Source organism: Mastigoproctus giganteus, chromosome 3 (genome assembly GCF_048544385.1).
Source record: "Mastigoproctus giganteus isolate SK-2022 chromosome 3, ASM4854438v1, whole genome shotgun sequence".
Taxonomy (NCBI): domain Eukaryota; kingdom Metazoa; phylum Arthropoda; class Arachnida; order Uropygi; family Thelyphonidae; genus Mastigoproctus; species Mastigoproctus giganteus.
In genome coordinates, this window is record NC_143577.1 from 235,290,441 (window position 1) to 235,313,042 (window position 22,602).

General features: G+C 34.0%; 1 protein-coding gene across 3 annotated transcripts in view; it reads right to left on the reverse strand.

The window, feature by feature from the left end:
- The window catches only part of LOC150088897 (uncharacterized), a 599,507-nt gene that overhangs the window by 211,292 nt on the left and 365,613 nt on the right, over positions 1-22,602 (reverse strand). For all 3 annotated transcript variants that reach the window (XM_090369705.1, XM_090369706.1, XM_090369707.1), the window contains 9 exons: positions 22,326-22,439; positions 19,123-19,242; positions 10,070-10,159; positions 9,815-9,934; positions 9,438-9,500; positions 7,937-8,053; positions 7,507-7,575; positions 2,713-2,775; positions 2,530-2,595 (listed from right to left, as the gene is read on the reverse strand). In XM_090369705.1, coding sequence (XP_090225831.1) covers positions 2,530-2,595; positions 2,713-2,775; positions 7,507-7,575; positions 7,937-8,053; positions 9,438-9,500; positions 9,815-9,934; positions 10,070-10,159; positions 19,123-19,242; positions 22,326-22,439 — 822 coding nt within the window. The remainder of the gene's footprint in view (positions 1-2,529; positions 2,596-2,712; positions 2,776-7,506; positions 7,576-7,936; positions 8,054-9,437; positions 9,501-9,814; positions 9,935-10,069; positions 10,160-19,122; positions 19,243-22,325; positions 22,440-22,602) is intronic.

Genomic DNA, 22,602 nt, shown 5'->3' on the forward strand with positions numbered 1-22,602 from the left:
CATATAGGCCCATAAGAACGCTGAGTTGTTGCCTGATTAATTATTATACTGACATGACAGCTACCCAACTTTTGAGTAGAAGTAAGTCTTCCAAAGGTGATGGTTATTGAAATTTTTTGAAGTCATTAAACGACAGTTCTAAGAAATTATTTGCTGAGAGAATTAGATGGCTCAATACAACGAGTCATTGAATAATACATAAAATGAAATAAACAGAATAAACAATATTCCACTTCCAATGCATTATTCAAAAAAGGGCAAAGTGATGCATTTATAGCCATTTTAGGCTTCTTATTGCAGAATTTACTAATGTGTATTGAGCAGTGCTCAAAGACATCATTTTAAAATGCAGAAAACTCAGGAAGAGAGCAAACAAAGTTTGCAATATATATATATATATTTTTTTTTTTTATGTGAACCCCAAACACGAGAGGTATTAGAACCTATAGTACTTAGTACCGTGCTTGGGTTGGAGGTTGAGAAGACGAAAGGAGATATTTGTTGACATTGGACTTGAACTTCTGTTGATTGTAATTTTCAGGAAATACGTAAGAAGGAAGGTTGTTCCAGAAAACGGCAGTTGAATGAATAAATGAGGAAGATGAAAAGTTGGTTCTGTGGGTTTGAAGTTGGACAGTAAATGGATGTTGGCTGGTGGCGGCGCGTGTTTGGACTGTTTTGAAAGAGAGAGCGGGAAATATAGAAGCCAATTCAGAAGAACAGTGCCCGTGGAAGTATCTGTAGAAGACGCATGCAGCAGAAACAGTAGTCTATGAGAAAGCGAGTGGAGAGACTCTGTTAGAGATGAATCATTAATTAACCTAACTGCCCTCTTCTGAATGGAATCAAGAAGCCTGAGAGAGGTTTTGGGGGCCCCACCCCAGATGTGGGAACAATATTCCATGGCAGGGCAGATTTGTGATTTTTACAAAGTGAGCAGCTGTTTGGAAGAAAAGTAACGCCGAGAGCGAAAGAGAAAACCAAGTTTTTTAGATGCAGAGGAAGCAATATTTGTAATGTGCTTGTGCCAAGAGAGATTAGAAGTCAGGGTAATCCCCAAAAGAGATATATCATTTTGCCTAGAAATCGGAGTGTCACTAAAGATAAGCATAGGAGCAGAAGGATCCTTTTTGTGAGATATAAGACAAGACTGAGTTTTAGAAGGGTTGGAATCAACTAAGTTGTCTTTGCCCCACTGGAGAATTACCTGAAGATCGGCATTTAAGGAATTGGTAGCAGATTTTCGAGAAGTTGAAGCTGATTGAGTTATGGTATTCGCGCTTTAAAAACAACAGGGCATAGGGAAAAAATAGGGATGGGGCAGAGCACTAAAAAAAAAATGTTCAGTCTGGTAAGTAAAACACTAAAAGAAGTTAGAAACCAAATAAAATTGCTAACAGGTTTAAACAACTGAAATTTCGAATAAATAAATAAATATTACAGTAAATATAGCACTTTACCATGACAAGATATGAAGTTCATTTGATTGATATTTCTGGTCACTTGACATTTTTTTTTTTTATTGTAAAATTTAAAACAGTGAAAATGATAAGCAATCGGTAACGATGAATACAAGACACACAAATTGTGCAAGTGAGACAAGTTTACAAAGTTTAAAAAATAGGAATGAAGAGAAGATTCTAAAAATTTATTTATGTTTTTTATATGATTGAAGGTTTCATGAAGGGGAAACACATTTCAACATAATAACATAAAAACCCACAGAATTCCAGCTATCGGTATTATCACAAATGCAAAAGATCGAGTTTACTACCCATTTGTAATTAGATTGCACTAACAGAAAACCCAATAAATCAGGAACTGCAAATTGTTTTTATTGTTTTATGATAGTGACCTTCAGAAATGTGTTCCTCTGCTCGTGCTATCACACCTCATGAAATTTCTGTTCAAACAAAAAATGTGAGCTCCTGAAAACATGAGTCAGCCTACAATATCACGTGTTATCTTGTGAATACAGTGAATGACAACAGTGTGTCTCTGACCAATACAACTACAGTAAATGGGAAATATAGCTCACATATTTGACATTTTTAAAGGTTTGTAAACTTGTATGTATTGCTGCGCAGGTCGCTACACTCACCTTGGTGCTGGGTTTTGCGTGGTTGTTGTTGTTGTTATTTGGATTTTAGGAGCATTAGCAACTAAGGCCATATTGCTCCGAGGATATGTGGTGGTCATTTCCTAACCTTTCCGCATCCTCAGTATTTGGTGGTCACGGGCTTAAACCCCAGTCTAATCAAGAAGCGTGTGTGCTATGCACTGCTGCTCCTGCCCACCTGGCTACGGAGGCATCAAGGGGGTTTTGCGTTCATCTAGTGTTACTCGCAGACGAAATCGTGCACGAGCCAAAGTGAAAATTGCATTATACTCGCATTGTTTCCAAAATATATCAGTAGTGTTGGAGCAAATTTGCATTACGGAAATGCACATTATAGCAGACTGACTGTAGATATTTTTTAATAAAACAATTAGTTCTCTTATTTTGTCTTCAACTCCAACAGAACTTACCAACTATACATTTTCCTAAACTGCATGTCTGATGTTCAGGGCATTCTTTATTGGAATGGCAAATGGCTAAAAGGAAATAAAATTCGTATGAGCAGAGAATTTGTTACAGAAGAATTTTCTGTATAATAAATTATTCTAGTGTATATTTAATATATAAACAGCAAAACTTAAAGTGCTACTTACCCACACAGCGACCTTCATCACACCGTTCATTATTCCCACATTCACGATCAAGGTTGCAGGGGACTATAAAAATGGTTATAAAGATTTTTAAAAATGTCTCATATTCATCCATAATTAATTTTTAAAGAATTGATAGATTATTAAATATTAATTCTGTATGCAAATTATCAAAAAGTTTCATTTTATTATTATTTCATCTGTTTATAATAAATATGATGAATATTTCCTTGGAACCAAAATTTTCTTAAATTATTATGCAATGAGATTAAATTAAAAAGCACACAAATGGGGTTTGCCAAATAGTTATTTCAATAAAGTATTTAGGGGAAAGATATTTCACAATTAAATTTTATCAACTATTTAAGTAATAGTATAAATTATTTCCTGATTCACAAAGTATAGCTAATGGTCCATTAGCTATAATAAATTATCATCCTCCCAGTGGCTAAATAATGGAAGAGAAACTAAATGTAAGGAAGTTATTCTCTATAAAATTAAATTTTTTTTAGCTGTTAATAACTAACAGAATTGTTCTTTGCAAAGGAATTTGTGCAACAGATTATCCTTAAGTAATGAAATAATACTCATGGATAGTTTTCAACACAGATACATGTGACAAAATCTCAGTCCCTATCTCAAAATAATATATTTATGAGTAAAATAATAATGATTTAAGTAATGCAGAGTTACAGATGCTTAATTTTTAATAATTAAATTGAATTAAGAATATTATAATTCTCATTGATATCTTTTATTTACCTACCAAAACCAAAAGAAAAAGGGATGCAACCATATACATAAGAAAGCAACAGAACAAAAAAAAAAAAAAAAAAAAATGTATAAAGCTCTCAATTTTGTATACATAAAATCTGAGGCAATATGATCATGTGTTAACATTTGAGTTTTAAATTAACATATAAATTTTAACAAATATTATTAAAGGTTGATGGTAATTTATAATAATTTTATAAAAATAGCTACTATAGGTTATTATTGGAACCTATAGTAGCAAGTTAAGTAGGGTCCTACTATAGGAATGGGTTTTACATTGCCAGACTACCAGAGTTTGCCTATATTCCCCTTCTTCCATTTACTTTTTACTGTCCTTAACTCCTTAATTTTTTTTTTTTCTCATAAGAAATTATACTGACCGAAAGCAATATTTGAGATGATACTTTTTCTGTTATCATTCACTTTTTTTTGTCTCTAACAAAGTTTAGCATCTTTCTATGCTACTATGTCAGTTTTATATTTCTCCTCTATCCTGGGTCTTATGCTTCATTGGTTTAATTCCCGCTCTTCCCATCACACTTTGTAACATTAGTTTTGACCTACTTACAGCCTCTCCCCTCCCACACATGAGGTCGCTATAACATGTTATAAATAATCCGGGAACTAATTTGCTAATTCTTTTGTACACCGATGCAGCTTAATTAGACAGTCACCTTCCTCCGTCCACCTCCCAGACACCCGCTTGACACCACAGTAAGTTGTCTTTCTTTGTCTTGGTCATTCTAAATTTTCTCTGATTTAGTTTATAATATTTTTTATTTTATTTTCTTTTTCTTTTTTGTCGGATCAGCTATGAAATATACATCAACTTCTCACTAGATTTACTGCCACTTTTGGCTTCTGTGCACTCTTTTACAACTTGGTTTCATTGTCTCAACCACACGCTACATATATTTCGTATCAGAAACAGAGACTGCACCTCTTGTTATATTTACTTTGTTTTTGGCTGCTGATCCTTGAAGAAGTTAAAATCATCAGATCTATAGCATTAAGTACAACTGTAATATATTATTTTTATTTTTCAGGTACCCAATGATTTTTCCATTGTTACTACTTCTGGTTTTGTCAGCCTTCTTCCACCTTTTCCCCAATCTATTTATCTATATATATACACACTGCCCTACCATTAATATCTGGACACCCCTCCATGGATGGGGAAAGAGGTCCTATGCATGAAACATGTCACAGAACCTGCTATAAATATGCACACTGGGCTCTGAACAGACAATTGCAAAAGTGAGCATGCAAGATAACACATTCAACAGAATTAACAGACTTCCAACATGGAATGATAGTAGGATGCCACATAGGCAAGTGTTCTGTATGAGACATCGCAGTCACTCTGTGGATCCCTAGATTAATGGCTAGTGAATTCATATGCAAATGGAAGAGTAATGGGACTAAATCTGCCAAAAAACGGCCTGGTAAACCCAGAAAACTAGCAGAACAGGACAAGAGAATTCTGCAAAGAACTGTGCATACAAATCATAATTTGCCATTGTTTCTAGTCACACAAACCCTCTGTGAGAGTACTGGGACTAATGTCAGCATTAGTACAATAGAAGGACACTCCATAATATGGGTTACAACGGTCGTGCAGCTGTTCACAAGCCATTGATCACCTCAACAAATGCTAGATGCCGATTAACATGGTGTAAGGAGGATGAATCCTGGACTGTAGAGCAGTGGAAAACAGTCCTATGCAGAGACGAGTCGAGGTTCACACTATACCAGTCTAATGGTTGTTCCTGGATGTGGTGAATGTCAGGGGAACAGTTCCTTCCTGACTGTATCCTCCCAACAATGAAATTTGGTGGAGGCAGTGTCATAATATGGGGCAGCTTTTCATGGTGTGGCTTGGCCCATTAGTTGTTATCGACAAAACCATGAATGCTGTTCAACAGCAGGACATCCTGGACAATTAGGTGATTCCCACATTATGGCAATACTTCGGAGAAGGCCCATACCTGTATCAGCAAGACAATGCACCATGCCATACTGCTAAGGTAGTAACAGAGTGGTTTGAGGACATGGGTGTGGAAAAGTTGGATTGGCCAGCCCAGAGTCCTGACCTGAACCCTATCGAGCATCTTTGGGATGCATTGGATCGTCGAGTACGTGCATGTTGAGATCACCAAAAAACAAGGCCGAACTGGTGGCTGCGTTAAAGGCAGAGTGGTGGAACATATCACCTGACATTTATAAAAAATTGGTTGAGAGTATGCCACGAAGACTGAAGGCCCGTCATAAAAGCAAAAGGTTTCAGCACAAAATATTAACTGACACAATAAGAGCTCTTTTTTTTGTCTAAAGGCAAGTGTCTGGATATTAATGGTAGGGCAGTGTGTATATATAACTATAAAATTTTTTTTTGGAAATAAAAGGAAGATAGAGGGGAAACTTATGGACAAGGGCCATGATAGACAGAAAATATCCATCAACTATAATTTTGTTATATATTTATAAAAGTTGTTGAGAAGATAAAAGAAAAAGGAAAATGGGGGAAGGCATAATGGAAAGATGAGAGAAGGTAGTATAGTTACAAATTGAAAAAGTAAAAAGTATAATAATAAAAGATAAAATCAAATTGTAAAAGTAAAAAATAAAATAAAAATTTAAAAATAAAAGTAAAAAAACTGAAAAAATAAAATTTAAAAAGTAAAAAGCATAATAATAACAGATAGAATCAATTTAATATACTACTATATTACCTCCTCTTATCTTTTCATTTTGTCTTCCCCCATTTTCCTTTTTCTTTTTTCTTCTCAACAACTTTTATCAATGCGTGCACACACACACTAAACTTCCAATTATGGGACTTTCAAAGGGATTAGCCGCAGGACTGTACTTACACTTCTCGGGGCCCAAGATGCTAAGCTTTTGCAGGGGAAAATTGTGACTGAAGACAGATCAATTTCAACGAGGTTGCTTGCTGAGATGATCGGTAGCAATAAGGAATCTGTACAAGAAATTCTAAAAGAAGCTCTGGGTAAGAGAAAAATTTGTTTCCATTTTGTACTATATTTGTTGAGTTTCGAGCAACGAGAAAAGAGTCAAGTGTCGCATTGATTTGATGGTGTGTGTTGAAAATGACCCAACATTTTTGAGTAGAATCATTACCGGTGATGAGAGTTGGGTATTTTAATATGATCCCAAGACAAAATGTCAGAGTTCAAAATGGCGTTTGCCGCTTTCTCCATCAGAAAAAAGTGTTGTTATAAAAATCACGAGTGAAAACCATGTTGATCATCTTCTTTGATATCAAAGGCATTATCGATTGAAAATTTGTGTCTCAAGGGACAACAGTCACGAAAAAGTTCTGAAGTGTTGAAAAAGTGGTGAAGAGGTTGTGGGATCGAATTTGTTGGGTGAGATGCAAAATGTTAAACTCCAAAAATTGGTTGTTGTTGCATGATAATGCACTCGCACTTTCTGCTGTCAACATCAAGCAATTTTTGGTAAAAAAATCGATTCCAGTCATCGAACACCCCAATTCTTCGGATTTGGCTCCAGCAGATTACTTTTTCTTCCCCAAAATCAAAACAGCCATGAAAGGAATGAGATGCAGGACAAAAGAGGACATCCAGGCTGCAGTGACCAACCAGCTGAAAGCAGTACCAGAAGACGAGTTCCAGAAGTGTTTTCGAAACTTGTATAAAAGAGGTAAACAGTGTGTACACATCGGAGGTAATTACGTCGAAAATATATAACCTTACTTTGCCGTTAGTGTTATTCTTTTTTTTGTAGTGGCATCAGTCTTGTTATTTAATTGGCACACTGTGTAAGTACGGCCCTGATTTGCCCCAAAGAGTGCTATAAGCAGGAAAGCATTATAAGCAAGATCCAACCACTTAACAGGATTGATCACAGGGCTGGAAGAAAAGAGTACTAAAAGCAGGTGTATTATAATGGGAGTTCATTTATTTATTTATTTTTTTAACACTACATCTTATAAACTAGGGTGGGAAGGATTATACCCAAAAGTAAACATAGTATCCTTACCTCTACAAAATTTATTTTGGCATAATTCACCAGTTGGACAAATGAGATCATCTTCACATCTGATAGTTCCTATAAAATAACCATTTTAATCATTATTATAAACTTTAAACACTTCAGAATACTTCAGTTTCATTTAATTTCTACATAAGCATTTTGATTAGCTAAGAGCATAAAATATTTATAATATACTGTTCATTATATTTTTGTTTAATACTGATATTTATCAGAAATAACTATAAGGATTATCTTAAATTAAGAACATTTAAAAAATACAAAACAAAATATACCAAAGCATCTAAAAAGATTCCTTAAAAACAAGGCAATCCAATGCACACAAAACGCAGAAAAAAAAATTAATTCCATGTAATGCTACAAGTAATAATATTATCATTACTGCAAGATTATGATATAGATAAAAATAAAAATTTACTTCTGCAACCAGCTACAGGATCACCATAGAAACCATCACGGCATCGACAAATAGCTCCATGGTCCTTGGCTATACATATTGTATTTGTTCCACAGTTATGCTGGCCATGACAGGCATCTGTAAAAGTTATTATTACCATTTTAAGGAGTCTAGAATAAACATAGATAAATCTTTGAAGTTAACTATAAACTTATTCAAAATTTTCATGGTTTTATTCAAGATTTAACCTAGACCAACAGATACATTTATGAATTGAAATTTATATTAATTACATAGTATGTTGCATCCCATGACTGTACAAAATATTCTCCTAAATTCCAGCCAATTCCTTTGTGGTTTTCATTCCCCTTTTTTTTTGTCTTTCTCTTATTTCTTTTTCTTTTACCATATTTGGTTAGGAACTTAAGCTACCTGTCATAATTTTTACTTGTAAGTCAGTCTACTCATTTCCACTTTCATCTTTTTGAGTGAATAAAACAAATAACCCCTGGCACCACCATGCCGTGACAGGACTAATTGTATGTCTATCACTGCTGCAATTAAATTCACTTTTGTCTTCTCATATTCTTATTTTGTCTTTCTTCATTATTCTTAAAATGATTTTGATGTTTCTGTTCAAGAAACATTGACTCCCCATTTGTGTCTCATCTACAGGTATGTTTCAGATTAATGGGATGTTCTGTAGATTTTTGAAAATTTAAAAATAGTTGGGAAAGGTTTTTGAAAGTGGTCACATTTATTTCGCGCATATTTCAATTTTGAATCTGGAATTCTTACCGAAATTTATACTTTCACTATTCTTTTACATTACTCTAAATAAATCTAAATATTCACTTTTGATTCTTATTTATTCTAATGCTCTAAATATGCAAAGTGGCTGATTAAATCAATCAAAAATCCTCCTATAATCAATAAAGGCTATGTACGGTACTTTTCAGATTCTTCCTATTTTACTTGGGTAGTTAATTTTAAGAATAACATTTATAAAGATTTTGTGCTTGTAGTTATGGCAGATGAGGCTGATTGACCTTTACTATTAAAATCAGTCCTCCCCTCCACTTTCATGAAGTAATACAAAATTTGATATAAGTTAGTGATCTGATAATGATTTCATTTCTAGCTTTGAACTGCAAGACTCACTTACAATTAGATTAATATGTTTTGTTAGAAAAGAGTCCTTGGGCATTAGGAAATTGTATTAGTAGTTTTCAGCTTACTGTTGTATAAAAATCTGTGGAACTTATATCATTTACATCATGTACCTCACAGCATTAGAAATGCAGCAAATTTTAAACTTTTAAATGTTTTACATATCAGGATGGGATTTCTTTGTCTTTGTTTCATTAATTTATTAGCCGATTTTTTGTTTAAAAAATAATCAACTTTTTTGAAATAAGGAATCTGCTCATAAATTAATAAAAGAAAACAACTTAAAACAAACAAAAAAAAACTTTTAAAACTACAATAAGCATTAAAAATTCAGTTTTAAATTTTTACTTACCAATACATTTGTTGCTTTCACAGATCTCATTGTTACGGCAATCATAATGAACAGTACATTCAACTATAAATAAGAAAAGCCAAAATTAGAGAGAACAACAGAACCTATTACCAACTTTATGATGTATAAATTAGTACTCTATAACACCATAGTTATATAAGAGAAAGGTAATCTAAAACTTTGTTATATATTTAAATTATATAAAAAACTTCATTTTTTGTTTTGTAATCATATATTGGTTTATTTTGCCTGTTAATACATAAATTTAAATAAACAAATCCCTTAAATTAAGTACAGTATATCAATTACTTATAGTTAATTATTAAGTACATAAATTAATTATTTTAAAAATTGAAAAATAATACATAAATAATTACCTTTAGTACAACGGTAGTGAGGCTCGCCAGTATATGTTGGAGGACATACACAGACTACAGCATGATTGACAGCTCGACATTCTGCATTCATTCCACAAGCATGTGGACTCTCACATGGATCTAATTAAAATTGATAAAAATATATTTCTAAACACAATTTTAGAACATATAATTAATTCATGATTAATTAACATCTCGAATACTTAGTCATATAATATAAATAATTAAGTTACATTCAATTTAACAAATTTTTACCTCTGCAATAAGGCACTCCATTTACTCTTAAACATGCTGCAGAATCAGCACAGTCAACATTTCCATTATAACATATATTGGGATCATGGCCTATCAGAAAAAAAGTAATAGCTTAGATATTTCCAAACCATCTCTTAAAAAAAATTATACACAAAGAAAGAAAGCAAAATGCTGTCCTTATAGCACCATCAACCTCATATACCAAGAAAGTGGTTTAAAATTAATTATATGTTCTATACTTTATTCTGACAGTAAGAAATTTTGAACAGAGAGAGAGAGAGAGAGAATAGGGATTTGGATGTTGCAGGATTAGATATCTGTTTGATGGCTAATTTTTGTGAGCATCTTGACTGGATTGGGTGGATTCATGATTATGTTAGGAGGAAGGGGGGGTTCTTTTTTCAAGGTATATTTATTATGGTTTCTATTTTTGTTTTCTTTGTTTTGGTTAATATTGTTAGTTACACCGATAAGGAAGTATTCTTTGTACAGTCTGTGTTTCATGTACTTGTCGGTGGTTAGAACAAATATGTTCTTGAAATCCCACTGGTGGTTCTCACATCAGGCATGGAATACAGGATCCAATATTGTTATTAGGCTGTAAGCTATGTCATATTTATGTTCTTTATTTATTTTTGATTCTTAATTCTTTAAGAAATTAAAGACAAATTACACTCCATGCAGGTTGAGTGCTCATTATTTCACCATTTCCATTATTATTATCCATATTAATCTTCTTAGTTCTGCTGTAGCAAAACTACTACAGCAGAACCACCTAATATTATTAAGCCAGAAAGCAGAAAAAATTGACACATATACATAAATATATATCGATATTATGTAAGATTACATTCATTACTTTTTATTATATTTGCCTCTTATTTTTATAGACAGATTATATTACAAAAGTTTAATAGTTTAGATTTGGATGATAAATAAATTAAGATTAGAATATATAGATAATCCTCCTTAAATTTATTTAACCTATCAACTTCCACAATGACAGATGGAAATTTGTTCCAGCAATTAACCACCTGCTGGCTAAAGGCAAATTTCCGTACATCCATTCTACAGCTCTATCCTCAATTTGAATTTAAGAGCCCTTAGGTTCGTAATATGAACAAGTGGAAGAATCCCATTAGAATTCAGCTTGCTCAACCCATTCAAGGCCTTATACACCTCAATCAGATCACCTTGCAAGTGCCTAGTCTCCAGCCACTGCAATTTGCAGAACTTAAGCCTATCTTGGTAAGAGAATCCCTTCATTCCCCCTCACCAATCTTGTTGCCCTTCTCTGTACATGCTCAAGCAAATCTACATCCTTCCTAAAATGAGGCCTCCAAACCTGTACGCAGTACTCAAGGCGTGGCCTTATACAGAGGGACAATCATCTCCTTTTCCCTGCTAGCAAAATTCCTGTATATCATTGACAAAACCCCATGACATGCACTGGCAGCCTGTCTCCATTGCTTAGAAAACTTCATATCTGACTGCACAATTACTCCCAGGTCTTTTTCATTTTCTACCACCCTAAGTGTAGTACCACACAGTTGGTAGGTTCCTCTGGGGTTACTTCTATCCATATGCAGTACTTTGCATTTGTCAATGCTAAACTTCAGTTGCTACTTCTCAACCCATCTTTCCAAATTTTCTAGATCCTGTTGCAGTAGCACACTGCCATTACTGTCATTAACAACCCTGCCAACCTTTGTATCAGCTGCAAACGTTGACACTAAGCCTGATATACCTTCATCAATATCATTGATAAAAATACAAAACAACAGTGGGCCCAAAACTGAACCCTGTGGGACTCCACTAATAACATTAGTCCACAAAGAGCAGTGCCCATTGATTACCACCCTCTGTCTTCTCCCACTCAACCATCCTTTTATCCATTGTAGCAACTTACCCTTAATACCATTCTGCTCCAATTTGTACAGTAGTCTTCCATGCGCAACAGTGTCAAAAGCTTTCCTGAAATCTAAGTATATGCAAGTATATTTTTTTGCATCCAGTTCCTTTAATAACAAATCAAATTTTTGTCAGACAAGACTTTCCCTTAACAAACCCATGCTGTGTCTGAATCATTGCTGCAGTCTTGTCTAGATGATCCTGCAATGCATCTTTAACCAGTGACTCCATTATTTTACCCGGAACAGAAGTTAAACTAACTGGTCTGTAATTACTCGTGTCACCCTTCGATTCCCCTTTGTGAATTGGGGATACATTTGCACATCTCCAATCCATGGGGACTTCCCCTAAGTCCAAGGATGCTCTCATAATTATGGCTAAAAGTTTGCTTACTTCCTTTGCCACATCCTTTAATATAACTGGATAGATCCCATTCACCCCAGGTGCCTTTCTTATGTTTAACTTCAACAATTTCTCCTCCACTTTGCTCTGTTATTACAAAATCATTAAGCACCCCCTGCTACAATATGATAACCTTCTGGCACTTTCAAACCTTAATAACTCCTCATGTGTGAATGTAGATACAAAATATTCATTCAGTTTGTTTGCTATCTGAGCAGGATCATCAACAGTCGAACCATTGATATCAAGTGGACTTATGTAGCGTTATTTTGCGTGATTTTGAAATTATGTACTCATAATATACGTAATATCTTACATAATATCATAATACTTTGGATTTAACGGACAAAAAATTTCTGTCCTAAAGGAAAAATTTAGTACCTACTTATATCTGATAGCGTCGCACATCTGTCTGATGTGCCACGCTATCAACTGGCAGATGTGCTGAAAATTCCTTCTAATGAAATAAAGGCTGTTTTACTGCTAGTTAATGCAACTGCTCATCCTAATGCTGAGAGGTTAGCAGGGATGAGAGAATTTAATGTGTTCTTCTGGCTCCTAACATTAGTTCACTGATACAACCAATGGATCAGGGTGCAATCATTGCTTGTAAGAGGTTGTATAAAAAGAAGTTTTTGGAAGAGGTTGTTTGTTTGTTATTTGGTTTTTAGGAGCATTAGCAACTAAGGCCATATTGCTCCAGGATATGCGGTGGTCATTCCCTGACCTTTCCGCATCCTCCATATTTGGTGGTGATGGGCTCGAACCCCTAGTCTAATCAAGAAGTGTGTGCTACGCACGGCTGCTCCTTCCCACCTGGCTATGGAGGCACCCTTTGGAAGAGGTGATGGTTGTTTTGGAAGAAACAGAAGATGCAGAAGAAGCTACAAGAGGCACCAGGACAAAGTGTAAAGTGTGTTAATTGTCTCACAGCACCAGGGGTTCCCCCCATCTCTGCATTGTGTACTCTGTTTTTGTGACACAGAACTCTGTGGAAGCCAGAGATTTAAAAAGTGTGTGGGGAGTGGAGTGGAATGTTGTGTAGTGTTATGTTCTGTTGTTTCTCTGACCATTTAGTCATTGGGACCCACCGTTGCACACACTTTGCCACGAGGAGGCAGGTCAGGCACCCAGTAAATTATTTAAGTAGTCTGGCAGGCCTGCTACCTAATTTCCAAGGATTTCAGTGACAAGGCCTATTTATATTTAAAAAAAAGGTGGGGGGGGTATTTATAAAAGGGGAGTTGAACACTAGAATTTGGAAAGGCCAAAAGAGATTTTCGGGACAGCGGTTGAATTTAGACATTGATTAGAATTTGGCAGGATTGTTAATGGAGTGTACGCATTCAGTTTAGTTAGTGGGGGGGGGGAGACTGAAGATTGGGGGAAACAGGTGGAAGGATGGGGATGATAGAGTAGTCATCCCCAAAGAGGTCAGTGGGGATGAGCACCACCAGGTGAAGTATGGAGGAGGCAGAGAGGGGAGGAAATAGAGACCCATCCCCCTCCACCTGGGGATGGGGTTTTAAAGGGAACTGGGCTTGAGTACCCAGTTCAGATCATGTGTTGTGTTGAGTCCAGTAGGATGGTCAGACTGCCCATCCTGCTTCGGGAGTAGGATATGTTCACTGACAGTGGAGAGTGGGAGAGACAGACATTTACTTCATTCATAATCTGCATTCTCACTCTACTTGCATTCTATTTTTATACTTTTTTCTTATATTTTATAATAATTAAAAAATATATATATACAGTCGATTCCGGTTATTTGGGACACATCGGGACTAGTGCATTTTGGCCGGATTAAGCGGCTGCCCCAATTATCCGAAGTTTCACATAAATAGTTAAAAATACAATGTGCATCCCCCCCTTTACAACTGGTTCACTCTACAATCAAATCATGTTACGACGAATTCACCACAGTAAAGTTCCGTTCACTATACGATGTGTAGTAAGCGCCGGTCATTGCGATCACGTTTGTGAATTGAATTTTAATTCAATTAAACAGCGATTCTAATTAGCGAAAATAGGAGGAATATTATCCACAGGCTATAAAAGTAAAGATATATTAAGCACAAATTTACTCTTTTTTACCTTACCAATTAAAAAATTAAATGATACGTGAAAATCGGAAGAATATACGTGAAAATCGGAAGAATATACGTGATAATCGGAAGAATTAATATGTACTGTAATAATGTGTACATACTAACTAAACTAGTTGACATTTCTGTTCACAGACATTTGCGGGTGGGGGTTAAAATTTAAAACAGTAAAAAGATAAGCAATCAATAACAAAGAACACGGCACACACAAATTGCAAGTAACACAACACGCGCAAGTGAGAACAGAGTAACAAATTACGAAGCTTTAAAAATAGGAATGAAGAGAAGATCTGAAAATTAATTTTTTTATTTGATTGAAGAGTTCATGGAAGTGTAAACACATTTCACCATAATAACCCACAGAATTCCAGCTGTTGGTATTACCGCAAATTCAATAAGATCGAGTTTACTGTTCGTTTATGATAGATTTCACTAACAGAAAAGTCCAATTAACAGGTGACTGCTAATTGTTTTTATTGTTTTATGGTTGTGACCTCCAGAAATCCGACCGAACTACGTGGTACGGTCGGAGACAATCGTAGGGTAATCTCCAGTGCTGAGGTCTCCTGCCCCGATTAAACGGCATTTTGTCCCAATTAAGCAAAGTAAACCCTGGCTATTTTCTCGATTGGTTTTTGTTTTTTAAGATTTGCCCCAAATAAACGGCTGCCCCGATTAACCGGTGGCCCAAATAACCGGAATCCACTGTATATATATATATTTTTTTATTATTTTTTTTCCTTCTTCTTTCTTCACTCATTTATCTTTTTTCTCACAACCTGGGGGGGGGGATATGCAATAGAGTGTAATGTAAATTTAATACTAATGCATAATAGTTAAATAAGTAAGAATATAAGTGATTGAAACTGGGGTTGAAACTTAACTGTAACATTTATGGTTTATGTTCTTTTTCTCACACAGTTACACTCATTTATCCTTCTGGAATTCATTTCATTTGTTCGACTCTTGCTTTCTGCACTGCACTCTCTGTGGTGCAGGCCAAGCCGCAAGTTTTTTGCAGGCCAGGGGAGAATGCAGTGATATGTTTGTGTTGTCAGTTAATATATAAAGTAGTGTAAGTTATTGCTAACTTTCTATTCTTTCAGCCAATTACATTTGCTCTTCCACTCATTCCCTTTCACCATAACACTCATTCACTCTCTCTTTCCCTCGTGCTGGGTCACTCTTTCACCAAAACTGACATTTATTCCCATTTTCCATAATTCCTAATTCACTCTTTCACTCAGTGCCCAGCCTGTTCATTCTGTCTTTCATTCTCATTCATTCTACATTGCATTCCCCATGCTACTAGCTAACTGATATTTTTCAGCTAATCTGCTTCTTCCCTGGCTGCCTCTACACTCCCTCCCCTAAATAAGTAATTATTTGGTGTGGCTCTCCCACTTTACCTGGCTACCTCCAGATAAAGTGGGAGAGCCGGCCAGCAACTGTAGCGCAGGTGTGCTTACTGTACGACATGATCTGGTAATAGTGAGAAGTATTGTCCTTTGTATCGGCACCAGGACACTGAAAAATTTACATGCATACAACATCAGATCTGCTTTCTTTGACTTAGCAGCTGTGTGGAAAGATATGAAGATTACTACCTTGGCCAATGCTTGGAAGATGTTGTTGTACGATGTAGAACCTGAAATGGACTTAGAAGGAGTTGAGGCTTCTAATTTTTGGGACACTCTTCTGAGGGCCGACAACAAAAATGCAACTGAGAATGATGTGGAACAATGGCTCGAAAATGATGAAGGTGATTTGGGTTATCAAATTTTTTCTGAGGGAGAGATTGCGGAAAATGTTCTTCATGGAGAACAAGAGGACAATGATGATGACAAAGACGAAGAATCAGCTGCACCTCATCTTAAATTGTCTGTTATAAGACAACATATGGATAACATCATACATTATATTGAATCATCATCAGACCCTGATGTGCTTCCTTATTATGAACATTTTAGAGAATTTCGATCTACAGTAATAAGGAAGCAGCACCAAGGTGTAAGGAAACTTGAGGCTTGATGATTTCTTCAAGACCACTTCATCAACTGGACTTTTTCACCAGAACCCTCTACCAGCAAGGAATTAACACCTCTCCCTCCATATGACAGTTGTTTCTGACTCTGAAAATTGTGATTCTTTCAATTCAGTTAATATTAATGTTGAATATTATGTATCTTTTTTTAATGTTTTTTGTATGTTTTTTTTCATTTAAATTTGTTTTAGAGGGAAAAAATGCTTTAAAATTCTTAAACTTCATTATGAATTTAAATGAAAAAAAAAACTAATGTTCACATTGAAAACAATTTTGTGTGAGCTTTAAGGAAAAAAAATAACAAAAAGTGGTGGAAACGCTTCATTAGTTACATTGTATAGTTTTTGACTTGTTTAATTAAAATAATGTTTGGTTCCTGTCGTAAATTTATTTTTATATTTTTAACAGATGTTTTTAGTATAAACTACTCAATGTACATTATAATAATATTTTATTCATACTTATATATTATAATAACATTTTAATACATCTTGCACATTGTAAGTTCATTATTAATATAAGTTTTTTAAAATACATTTGATTTAATGGACTTTCGGCAATAACGGACACCCCTTCCCTCAATTAGTCCGTTAAATCGAGGGCCTACTGTAATAATAATAAATAAATCTTATTATAAACATAAAAATTAAAACAGCGTGTTGTATGTTGATTTATAGTCAAAAAATGCTTGCAAAAATGTTTTTTAAATTTTAATATATCTTTTTAATTTTTTTCTTTTTTTTACCGTACATACAGGTAGCTCTCAGTTGAATTTTTTAATGAAAATAATTTTTCTAATAACATTCATGTAAATTTTCATTACAAATTTCATTTAACTTTATCTTAATTATGTTAAATATAAAAAAATTTCTATCAATTTTAATTTATATACATAAAATAATCCAAAAATTAATGTGTTGGTGAATATTTACATCTTTGCGGAACATATCTCTCTCCTTGTAGAGCTCTCAAAGGGCAACAATTTTGTTGCTCAATTGTTTGCAACTTGTTGCATCACTGCACTTGTTGCGTACAATTGAGTTTTCTTGGGTGCATGCGTTGTACTTGTTGCATCACTGCTATTGAGAGTGAAAGTAACCAAAGCGCAATGGCAAATGACCAAAATGTGAACTTTTTAGTTTTTTCGAAAAAAAATTATATTAAATATCAAAATTTCTAATTTTTTCTTGCATATTTGGCAATGGCATTATGTACCCGACAAAATAAGTATAAATTGTTTATACTATTGTCTATTAGTTTCGGAGATATAACAGCGATTAGACGTTTCACTTTTTACGACAGCCTGAGCACCATAGGGTACCCTCAGCATAGACGTTATTCACATAAAAAAAAAAGGGATGCTGTGGCACTCAAGACTTTCACAATAATTTCTAAAGGGTGCTGCTAAAATTATTTTCCTGACTGAAAATAATTGAAGTTGTGACCTGCCATTAGTCCACGAAATGCATAAATTCAAAAATGTCTACTAACACAACAAATCCAGGCCTCTCACTTACCAGAGTCTTCAAAAAGCCCTTGAAGATTCTGGATCCTCTGATGCATGGCCCACAATGGCTCATTGGTTAATCTTGCCCTCGTACAGTCATCTTTTTTCAATTTAAATTTATGTCCCCTTATGCATAACACATGAGCAAGAATTAGGAAGACATATGAATTTAATTCACTCAGTCCATTTAAGGACTTACACACTTCAACGAGGTCTTGCAAGATCCTAATTTCCAAATACTGCAATTTGCAGAACTGAAGTCCTTTTTGGTAAGGGTACTCTTCTGTGTCTCTGAATAATCTTGTTGCTCTTCTCTTCACCCATTTTAACAGTTCCACATCCTTCCAGATTTGTATACAGTACTCAAGATGTGCCTTATAACCAATGGTACAATCATCTCCTTGTCTCTGCCAGCAAAATTCCTATATATCATTGACAGAACACATGAGCTATGCTAGCAGCATGTCTACTAAATTGTCTGAATAAACTGCTAAACTGTTTTCATATTTTAGAGTATCCACTGCTATCTCTTATTTTTGTTTCTAATCAATGGACCAAAAAATAGACCAAAAAAATATCTTTGAAAATTGGATGAGATTGCACCTCTCAGCCATTATTGCCAAATTTGTACTTAAAAAGGTTGGAATTATTGGTAATTCAGATCCAGAAGTTGATTAAACTAAATTGAGTGATAGATTAATGTCAGGCAATAAAGTCAGAATACGAATATATTAATATTTAAATGCATTTGTGTACAAAGATTTCATTTTTAAAAATTTTCAAATTTCTAAGAAGAAACATTCCAGAGCCTACCACTATTGGAAAACTCTTCCCACCCCCATGAATAAACACACATTCACAAAATTCACCCCTGAAAGTGTTAAAATAACAGCATTTTTTTTTTTTTTTCATGGTGGCTAAAATAATTTTTATATTTTTATGTATACTCAGCATTTTATAACACTGAAATAATGTCGCAAAACAAAAATTGTGTTTTAATATAAACAGATACATATATTGCAATCAAAGTTGGGTGTTAGATGTCACAAATCAAAAGTAACATAAAAAGAAGGCATTTACTTACAACCAGGTGGCACACGGGGATCACCAGTTAAACCTGTAGGGCAACGACATGAATAGCTACCCGGGATATTTTCACATACAGCAGTTGGATGGCATGGATTTTGTCGACATTCATCCACATCTAGATTACAATAAAAATTCCATATTGATTCAAAGAATTATAAACCAGTTTATTTAATGTCTTAATATACGTAAAGAGAGCTAAATAAAGTATAAAATATATCTGCTATATTTTACAGTCATTTAAAAAAGTTGAGAAGTTGAGCTTGAAACAACATTAATATGATGTTATTTCACCCTCCAACTTATGCAATTTTATTCCATACTAACTGGTACAAAAAAACTTCATGTTTCAAACCTGGTTGCTTCACTCCTTTTTCAGCATCCAAAATTGCGGGCATTTTTTTGTACCAGTTAATTTAGAATAAAATTTCTTAACTTAAATTACTAATCAAATGTCTTTTGACTAGTAATTTAGCTTATGTAATGCCACACTCCTACAATGATTCCACCTGCAAAGCTCAGGAAATAATTTTAATATTTTCTTATATAATTTATATACCACTGATCCCACATCTCAATATCTCAAATCTGTTAGAAAATTTATACGTTATGTAAATTCAAAAAGTAAAAATGTAACTGTAAGTTCCCTAAGATAGGGTTTTGTAAATAGAGTTTATTAATATCTTTCAATCTGATTGCACATGAAGTCATTAATTAAAAGCTTTACTTCTACACAGGTGTTGTTTTGCTATAATAATATTTCATAAATCACAAATGAAACAACAATAAATATATAATATTTATTGTTGTTTCTATTGTTGTTGTTGATAATACAGTTACTTGAAAGATGTAATTATTAATGCAAGTATAACCACTGTGGAACAACTGCACTCTTAACTGCAATGGCAACATTATAAAATTTAGGACATTTTAATTTTTGAATAGATTCTTAAAAGATTAATAAATGTAAATAGTTTTTAAAAGCTGTTTTAAAATAAATATTATTAAAATGTCCCAAATTTAGTAAATTTTGTAATGTTCCAATGCAGCAATTATGCAATTATATTTCATAGTAAATATATCTCCATTTCTTATGTTATATGAAAACTCCAAGTATTAGTTGGATGCGAAAAACTGATCTCACATTTATGGCATTATGTTCTGCATATACCAGCGGTTTAACTATTTTCTGATGTACCACATACAAACACACACATATATACATGCACACAGGCAAATAACATATGAAACCCTCTACACACACACACACACACACACACACACACACACACACACACACACACACACACACACACACACACACACACACACACACACACACGGTGGCATATATAACATCACTCTGCATGGATTTTGATGTTATAAACTAATAATGAATATCAGAAATGTTATTAGTGTTTTTTTCTATCATGAATCTTTTTTACACAAACCACTTAAGTTGATGTCATAAGTTATATTATTGAATGTATTAAGTTAAGAGTAAATGCTGGGAATTCGTAAACTAAATCTTCACATGTTGGCAACACTGCCTTCAGTCATTTGTTTCTTTACCTTTACAGTTCCATGCAGCAGTATTTATCACTGTGAGCTCGGTTTATTTTTGAGGATATCATGTAAAAACTTGTGCTGAAAAAGGGAAATGTCTTCACACAAGTGCTTGAGCAATCCTAGCTTATTTTGTTATATTTGTGGAAGTTATGTAGTCCTCAAGCAAAGACAAGATATTACAGAATTTGTAAAAAATGTGTATTGTGCTTATTTTTGAAGTGAACTCAGTGACCAAGATAAACAATGGGTTCCACATAAAGTTTGCCAAAGCTATGTTGAAGCATTGAGATTGTGAAAAAATGGTAAAAGGATGGCCATGCCATTTGCAATTCCCATGATTTGGTAGGCACATACAAACAACCGTTACTTTTTCCTTAGTTATTGTAGAGAAGAAACAATGCAAAGAGTGAGGAAAGGCATTGTGTATCCTAATATTACATCTTCCATTAGACCAGTCCCACATGGAGATAACCTGCCAATTCCAAACCCTTTACTTATATTGGAGAATGTAGCAGCAGAGAGTGCTGAGAGTGAAGCTTCTGAAGATGAAACAGAAGTCTACATGCCTAGAGACATTGAGTCCAACTCTAAACTGTTTTCACAGCATGAATTTAATGATCTGGTAACAGATTTAAATTTACCAAAATCTAGAAAGTGTAGTGAATAACAGGGTGAGAGATTTCACCAGGACATTAAAGACATGAAGATTAGGTACCAGGAGAGGTGGAATGTCAACATGATGGCTGACTATTGCTGGATGTTGAAGAGGTACTGTAAAGTAGAATGATCTGCAAGAAACTCAAAGAAAACAAAAATTTGACTCATCTTAGATCAGTGTGGTGTTATTCACCATATTACAAATTATTGTAAAAAGAAAATTTTTGTAAAATTTTTTTACAAATTATTGTAAAAAGGAACAATTCAAAATATTTCCATTCTGGTGCAACGCCTTGAAACTATATGAAACACTACTGGATAGAATTTCTAGTATTTTCCTTTTATATTCCAACACTGGTAACATTTTTGCACTTTAATGACAGATTTAAACTCCCAATACCACACACACACACACCTTTTTTGTTCCTGCAATGCCATTTTGAGATTGAGCTTTTTCAGTACCATCATCTTGCACCCAGGTTACTCAAGGTATCTTCAAAAATTAAAAATATAACTGTAAGTTCCCCAAGATAGGTATATACAGCTGATTAATATCTTTCAATCTGAGTGTGCAGGAAGCTGTTAATTAAATGTTTTACATCTAAACAGTGTGTTGTTTCACTGTAATATTTCATAAATCACAAATATACAATATTTCACTTTCATTCCATGTACTGTTTCATTTTAATGATATAAATATATTTGTTGATAATACAGTTACTTGAAAGATGTAAGTATTAATGCAGATATAATTATGACATTCCATGAAAATTTTTGAGTTGTCCTTTAAAATAATATGAACTGTTTCTCTTTATCTATTTTCTTGTCTTTTTAGGGTGGTTTTTAATGTGAAGAATAATATATTCCCACCGTGTATATCAGAATTAATTACTTCTTTTGAAGTTATGATGCTGCAATTTAAATTAATGATTTGTTTCACTGTGAGATTACAAAAATATACTGGACAAAACTTACCAACACAGGCAATTCTGCCATTATTTTCATAACCTGGTTCACAGCGACAAAGAGCTTGTCGATCTTTGATTACACAGGTACCATGAGGTCCACAATCCACATTTGCACATGGACCTTGGGAAAAAAAAAAAAACCCACAATATCAATCAATTATCACAATTTAAATGTAGTCATTTTCTGCTATTTCAAATATATGAAATAACTAATTCATATCAACTCTCTAGATTATTTCAAATGGTAGACTCTTACTTTAAACATCCATAAATAAGTTTTAAAA